Source organism: Gopherus flavomarginatus, chromosome 8, assembly GCF_025201925.1.
Source record: "Gopherus flavomarginatus isolate rGopFla2 chromosome 8, rGopFla2.mat.asm, whole genome shotgun sequence".
Taxonomy (NCBI): Eukaryota; Metazoa; Chordata; order Testudines; family Testudinidae; genus Gopherus; species Gopherus flavomarginatus.
This window is the reverse complement of record NC_066624.1, coordinates 96,371,395-96,379,316: the sequence shown is the minus strand read 5'-3', so window position 1 is coordinate 96,379,316 and position 7,922 is coordinate 96,371,395. Positions and strand designations below refer to the sequence as shown.

The 7,922-nt window shown below is 44.1% G+C and overlaps 1 protein-coding gene across 1 annotated transcript; it reads right to left on the bottom strand.

Annotated features, from left to right (window-relative positions):
- Positions 1-3,045: 3,045 nt before the first annotated feature.
- On the bottom strand, positions 3,046-4,976 carry LOC127057261 (troponin T, cardiac muscle-like). The gene is made up of 2 exons (XM_050966168.1): positions 4,671-4,976; positions 3,046-3,595 (listed from the first exon to the last, which is right to left on the bottom strand). The coding sequence occupies exons 1-2, from the start codon at positions 4,849-4,851 to the stop codon at positions 3,081-3,083; spliced, it is 696 nt and encodes a 231-aa protein (XP_050822125.1). The 5' UTR covers positions 4,852-4,976; the 3' UTR covers positions 3,046-3,080.
- Between the last annotated feature and the right edge of the window lie 2,946 nt (positions 4,977-7,922).

The following is a 7,922-nucleotide window of genomic DNA, read 5'->3' as shown; positions in this document are numbered from 1 at the left end:
CAGTAAGAGGCAAATCCTGGCCCAAAGAACTTACAATCTAAATAGACTAGACAAGACAGACAAAGGGTAAAAGGGATAACATAGGCACGGAGATTAGGGCCCTGATCCTCAAAGGAATTTAGGCTCCTATCTTCTATCTGACATCAGATACCTTGGAGGATCTAGACCTAAGCATCTTGACAAAGGTCATACTAGTCCTTTGCTGACTCTCAATGCAGTGAGACCATACCATTTCTCTAAACATGGGGTTAATTTAATAGAAGAATGATGTAACACGATCTAATGGAACACCTGCATAACACTGGAATGCACTGCAGAACTATTCAGGTGTCTCAACAGAGTTCATTTAGATACAAAATGCTGCCTTTATTTTTCTTTTTAAAGAAGGGTCATGCAATTTGGAATTGTCCTCAAATCTCACATCACAGGATAAGGAGGTACCATATTCCTCCTGTTCTAGGACACAGACCTGGTCAGTATTTATGAAATATAGAAATAGTGGCATACCTGTTCATATGAGGGATGGGTCTGTTTTGCTTTGAGAAATAAATATATTCTACTAATTGAGTTAATATTTTTTAAAAGAAATTAATAAACCAAAACCTCATTGCACATATCTACACTGCATCTGGGACCAAGCTGTCCACCCGGTCGACAGCCTCTTGTTAATGAGGTTCATTCTAGTGCTCTAAAACTAGCTGTGGGGATGCTGTGGCTCGGGCTCTGAATCTGCAACGTCGAAGCATACCATCTATGCAGCTACTTTTAGCGTGTCAGTATGAGTCCGTGGACCTGGACTGGAAGATTTGCTCCCTGATCCAGTGTAGATGTGCCCTTAGAGACTTGGCTTACAAATCTAGTGAAAATGTCAGGGTCTGTAACCTATAATGGCCCAGGAGATTGCTGAGACTGGAAGAGTGGTGCACAGAGGAGAGCTGTAAATAGATGGATACTGATTAAAAGTCACACAGATGCCCTCACCACAATCTTGGGTCATCTACTAGTGTTTTTAAGTTTTGAATGTAAACTAAAGTACTTTACCTTATCGCTGGAATTCCGAACTGAGTCACCTATCCCTGATATTCAAAAGACCTCATATACTGCAGACTAACTTTCCTTGAGGTATTGCCTTTTGTAATGTGACACTTAGGCTACGTCTACACTACAGCATAAAATCGAAATAACTAAAACCAGTTTTATAAAACTGATATTATAAAATCAATTTTATGCGTCCACACTAGGGCACATTAATTCGGTGGTGTGCGTCCACGGTCCTAGGCTACCATCGATTTCCGGAGCGTTGCACTGTGGGTACCTATCCCATAGTTCCTGCAGTCTTCCTTGACCCTTGGAATTATGGGTTACTACCCCAGTGCCTGATGGGGCAAAAATCACATTCGTGGGTGGTTCTGGGTGCAGCCTCACCCCTCCCTTCCTGAAAGCAGCAGACATCCATTTCGCGCCTTTTTTACTGGGTGAACTGAGCAAACGCCATAGCACAGCAAGCATGGACCCTGCTCAGCTCGGTAGCGCGATCTTGGACGTTGTAAACACCTCACGCATTCTCGTGCTGTCTATGGTGAACCATGAACTGCAAACGCAGGAGAGGAGGAGGCAGCTACGGCAGCTACGGCAGCCCGGCGACGAGAGTGATGAGGACCTGGACACTGATTTCTCCCTAACCGCAGGCCCCCGCGCTTTGGAGCTCCTGATGGTAATGGGGGAGGTTCTACCCATTGATCGCCGATTTTGGGCCCGGGAAACAAGCACAGACTGGTGGGACCGCATAGTTTTGCAGGTGTGGGATGATTTGCAGTGGCTGCGGAACTTTCGCATGCGTAAGAGCACTTTCTTTGAACTTTGTGACTTGCTTTCCCCTGCCCTGAAACGCCATAATACCAGGATGAGAGCAGCCCTCACAGTGGAGAAGTGATTGGCAATAGCCCTCTGGAAGCTTACAATGCCAGACAGCTACCAGTCAGTCGGTAATCAATTTGGAGTGGGAAAATCTACTGTGGGGGCTGCTGTGTTGCAAGTAGCCAAAGCAATCATTAAGCTGCTGCTACGAAAGGTTGTGACTCTGGGAAACGTGCAGGTCATAGTGGATGGCTTTGCTGCAATGGGATTCCCTAACTGTGGGGGGGGGGGGCCATAGATGGAACCCATATCCCTATCTTGGCACCGGAGCACCAGGGTACCCAGTACATAAACCGCAAGGGGTACTTTTCAATGGTGCTACAAGCACTGGTGGATCACAAGGGACGTTTCACCAACATCCACGTGGGATGGCCAGGAAGAGTTCATGATGCTCGAGTCTTCAGAAGCACTGCTCTGTTTAAACTGCTGCAGCAAGGGACTTACTTCCCAGACCAGAAAATAACAGTTGGGGATGTTGAAATGCCTGTCGTTATCCTGGGGGACCCAGCCTACCCCTTGATGCCATGGCTCATGAAGCCATACACAGGCAGCCTGGACAGTGGTCAGGAGCTGTTTAACTACAGGCTGAGCAAGTGCAGAATGGTGGTAGAATGTGCATTTGGCTGTTTAAAAGGCCGCTGGAGAACGTTACTCACTCGCTCAGACCTTAGCCAAACCAATGTCCCCTTTGTTATTGCTGCTTGCTGTGTGCTCCACAATCTCTGTGAAAGTAAGGGGGAAACCTTTCTGGCGGGGTGGGAGGCTGAGGCAAATCACCTGGCTGCTGATTACGCGCAGCCAGACACCAGGGCGATTAGAAGAGCACACCAGGAAGCGGTGCGCATCAGAGAAGCCTTGAAAACGAGTTTCATCATGGGCCAGGGTACGGTGTGATTGCTGTGTTTGTTTCCCCTTCATGAACCTCCCCACTTTATTGACTCCTCCTGCAAGCAACCTACCCCTCCTCCTTCCATTTCAGCTTGCTTATGGAAGTATAGTTACTATCGTTTAAAAAGCTTGTATTCTTTATTAAAAGTCATTCCCTGTAAGCAACCCACCCTCCCACTTCGTTTAAAAAGCATGTAATTATAAAAAGAGTAAGAGAAATAACAAGGTATCTCGGGAGTGGTTTGGGAGGAGAATAGGAGGGAAGAAAAAGGCCATCAATGTAATGACAGCCTTTTGGTTGGACTGTCCACTGGGGTGGAATGGGCGGGTGCAGAAAGCCTTCCCCCACGCTTTCTTACACGTCTGGGTGTGGAAGATATGGAACATGGTGAGTACTGAGGGTGGTTAAACATGGGCTGGAGCGGCACTCTGTGACCCCGCAGCTCTTCCTGAAGATCCACCAGACGTCGGAGGATGTCAGTTTGATCGCGCAGCAGCTCCAGCATTGCATCCCGCCACCGCTGATCTTCCTGCCTACACCTCTGATCTTCCTGCCGCCACATCTCATCTTGAGCGTCTCTCCTATCCTCACGTTGGTCCCTCCTGTCCTCACGTTCACTGGCATCTTTCCTGTACTTTGCTACCACGTCCTTCCACTCCCCCAGATGAGCTCTTTCATTGCGGGTTACTGCCATGATTTCTGTGAACATTTCATCTCGTGTCCTCTTCTTCCTCCGCCTTATCTGAGCTAGCCTTCGGGATGGAGTCGGGAGGCTTGAAAAATTTGCAGCTGCATGAGTGGGGGAAAATAGTGATAGAAGGATTATAAGAGATACATTTCACAGAACAATGGTTATACTCTTTCACAGTGAACAACACTATTCACCTTACGTAGCACATGTGATTTCACTACAAGGTCGCATTTGGATTCTTTTAGTATTTAGTGCCTGCGGCTGTGGTGTAACAGATCAACACAGACGCAGGTCTGGGGATCACAATTCAGCTTGCATGCGGTCATGGTAAGGCCTACATTTAATCACCCCCTCCTTTTCTCGTCCCCCCCCCACCGCGTGGCTAGTAGCTGGGAAGATTCCTGCTGGCCAAATGCTAAAAAGCTCAGCTCCATTAAGCCACCTCCCCTCCCCCCGCAGGGCTACCTGCAAGGAAAGATTTCTTTTAAGCAGCAGGAAAGCAGCCCCTTAGGAATGGGTTAGGGTTAGGGGCCTAGATGATCAACTGGACCTTAGTTCTCAGGCTAAGGGAATTAGATGTCTAATCACCCCCCCTTTCTCCTCCCACCCCCCCCCCCCCCCACCGCGTGGCTAGTAGCTGGGAAGATTTCTGCTGGCCAAATGCTAAAAAGCACATCTTCTCCCTGTTCTTCTGCTTTTACAAGGAGCAGCAGACGACATACTCTACCCCTAAGGGAATTGTCTGTCCCCTTAATAAAAGACATTAATTTTAACCAGGTTACCATGAACGATATCACTCTCCTGAGGATAACACAGAGAGCTAAAGAAATGATGCTTCTTGAATGCCAGCAATCACCGGGACCATACGCACCTAGGCTTTGTCATGCAATGATACCCGATTACTTGCTACAGGCATGGCGTGGTTAAGTGTCCTACCATGGTGGATAGAACAAGGCTGCCTTGCCCAGAAACCTTCTGCAAAGGCTTTTGGAGTACCTCCAGGAGTGCTTCATAGAGATGTCCCTGGAGGATTTCCGCTCCATCCCCAGACATGTTAACAGACTTTTCCAGTAACTTTAATGCCAGCTAATGCATGCAAGCCCTCATGGCAAATCAATCATTAAAAAACGCTTGCTTTTAAACTATGTTTTATATTTACAAAGGTACAATCACCAGAGGTAGCTTCCATGGCTTCACTGTCTGGGCTAGTGGCTTGGAAGGGCAGGGAAGGTAATTCCGTCTGGGTCACAAAAAGCTCCTGGCTGTTGGGGAGAATGGAGTGCTGTGTGCTCTCTGCAAGCTCATCCTCCTCTTCCTCCTCCTCATCTTCCCCCTCCTCTGAATCCTCAGCCATGGTTGAGATTATAACCCCCACCTCGGAATCCACGGACAAGGGGGGGGGGTTGTGGTGGTGCAGCCCCCTAAAATTGTATGCAGCTCAGCGTAGAAGCGGCATGTTTTTGGCCCTGATCCGGATCTGCCGTTTGCTGCTTTGGTTTTCTGATAGGCTTGTCTGAGTTCCTTGACTTTAACTCTGCACTGCACTGAGTCCCTGGTATGGCCTCTCTCCCTCATGGTATTGGAAATTTTTTCAAAAGTTTTTTCATTTCATCTTCTGGAACGGAGTTCTGTTAGCACTGAATCCTCTCCCCATATAGCGATCAGATCCAGTACCTCTCTTGCGGTCCATGCTGGAGCTCTTTTTCTATTCTCAGGAGACTGCATTGCTACCTGTGCTGATGAGCTCTGCATGGTCACCTGTGCTGCTGAGAGCTCCACGCTGGCCAAACAGGAAATGCAATTCAAAAGTTCGCGGGGCTTTTCCTGTATACCTGGCCAGTGCAGTAGAGTTCAGTTACCTGTCCAGAGTGGTCACTGGTGCACTGTGGGATACCGCCCGGAGGCCAATAACTTCGATTTGCATCCACACTAACCCTAAATCGATATAGTAATATCGATTTTAGAGTTACTCCTCTCATTGGGGAGGAGTACAGAAATCGATTTTAAGAGCCCTTAAAATCGATTTAAAGTGCATTGTAGTGTGGACGGGTACAGCGTTAAATCGATTTAACGCTGTTTAAATCGATTTAACTGCGTAGTGTGGACCAGGCCTTAGTTCTTCCTGGGTATGGCAACCTTGGTATTCTTTTCTTTAGAAGATTTGCTTACCAAAAAGTCCTTTGTAGGTTTAGAAACTGGCAAATCTTGCCTGATCCTAACATTATTTTTTTATTATAAGTTGAAATGCAGTTTAACCTTTGTGAAGAATAAGGTAAAAGTGGATTTAAAGACAAGGGGACTAAATCAGGGAAAATCCTTTTGAACCATATTTCCATAGTCCCATTTAAAATCACATTAAGTGGGTGTCTGGAGGAAAGCTATTCCAAGTTGAGCTTTCCAGTACTTATAGATATGATTGGGCTTTGCTGGAAATCTACTCCCTTGACTGTGAAGTGTTAGGCTGAATGCCTAGAGTAAATTAAAATCTGAATTAAGGCCACTTCAGTCTGAATAAGTGTATTCACACAGGGATTTAATGCAGTTTAAGGAATCTGCTTTAAATTCATATCTTTAAGGAAAAAATAGTCCAAACTAACTAAAGTGTAGACAAGCCCTTAAATCATTCTGGCCTGATGTTCAACAGATGTACATAGAGCTCTAAATATATGTTCTGTGGGAAATTTTAACATGAAGAAAGAAACCAGTTTATTTTTTTCCTTTGCATATAACAAAATAAAATTTAAAACAACTTAAACCACCCTAACAATAAATTGGTAATGTAAATTGAGCCAAAACTGCAAAAAATTCCACATTTAAATCCAATTCAGCAAACCCTGATTCTATGAAGCAAATTGGAATGGTATTAAAAAAAGAGAGAGATTTCAATTTTCTGTAGCCATTTTTCCGTAATAGCTACTGAATATTTTAATATACATATCACAAATATAAGAAATAAATAATAGATTAAGAAATGCACATGAACAACACATTTAAGAGTCTGGAATTGTTAAGTATTACAATTGTAATAAATAAACAGTTATTACAATTTATTTTAACCTTGTAAATCCTTAGTAGAGTATTTAATGTTAGCATTAAGGAATTCTGGGCAGAAGCATAGTAATGAGTGACTGCAATTTTATTAAAATAACACTAGTAATTATTTTAATAAATCTAGAAGATCAAGATAAATGAACAATTCATTTAAAACACTCAGGATATATCTCCAGCTATTCTAACCATTGTGTAAAGAAATGAGGATTATTTAAAAACAATCCACATATTCAAGTGATTTGAAATACTCCCCTTTTATTTAAATTCTTTATTCTAGGAAAGTTCTTTTCAGGATGTATCAGTTTGGTATTATCAGTGATAATTTCTTAATGTTTTTTTTTAATTGCATACTGTTGTTGCCACTTACAAGTTACCAGTAAATGACCTCTATTGGTAAATGTTATTCAAGAGACTGCATTTTTTTCTATTCTAAGCATAAGGGAACAAAAATCAAAATATTTTAGACAGGGCTGTGTGAGAGAGGTAGGCAAGTGACCACTGTGTCTGTATTGAATATTCATACTGGTTGTGTTCATCACTCATAATACAGTTTCAGCATGCTTTAAATTTTCTATACTGGACAAGTTTCATTTTTTGATATCACTATGGAATTAGAATTATCAACATGTTACAGTGTTGTGCTTCCAGCTGGTTGCAAACATATTATGTGCCTACAAATATCATTCCTTGAAAGACATTATATAATAGACATCCCAGAAAATCTACAAGATTTCACTTCCTTTCACTAGGCATGTGAATGGCATATAGTTTTATCTCCAAACCTATGAGTTGGTCTAGGTTTCCTGGAAGGAGTCACAAACCTTTTGGCAAAGGTGCTTTAAAGTTTTGAGTCTGGGGTTTCATTTCAAGCCATGCAGATTTTAAAGTTTCATTCTGAACAAGTTGTGTGTTTCTAAGGGCATGACTACAGTTGCAGATGTAGAGCTCTGTGAGTTAAACCCGCCTTCAGAGAGCGCAGTAGAGAAACAGCTGCAGTCTGTCCACACTGACAGCTGCAAGCGCAATGGGGTGGCCACATTTGCAGCACTTGCAGCAGCATTAGGAGCAACAAATTATGGGAGGCTATAACACAGAGCATCTCTTCCCATTCTGGCGCTGTTGCTTGTGGGAAGGGGGCAGGGCAATCTGGGTCCTGTCCCAATGCCCCATGATGCATTTGATTCACATCCCAGAAATCCCTGTGCTTCCATCCACATTTGGCACCATCTTTCAACATTTTTTGTACTGCTTGCTCTGTCTTCCCTTTCGGTCTGCAGGAATGGAGCCCGAACTGCTGAGAAATATGTTGATGAGTCTCGACAGTTGCAATATAGTCCCTGACTCCTCCCTTCCTCCAGGGAGGAAATCATCTGC

Bases quoted from the DNA above. Each gene is read 5' to 3' on its own strand.
- LOC127057261 (XM_050966168.1), bottom strand. From the start codon at position 4,851: ATGGCTGAGGATTCAGAGGAGGGGGAAGATGAGGAGGAGGAAGAGGAG. The intron at 3,596-4,670 runs GTGATTGTACCT...CCACTCATGCAG, and splicing joins AGCCATGGAAGCTACCTCTG to CTGCAAATTTTTCAAGCCTC.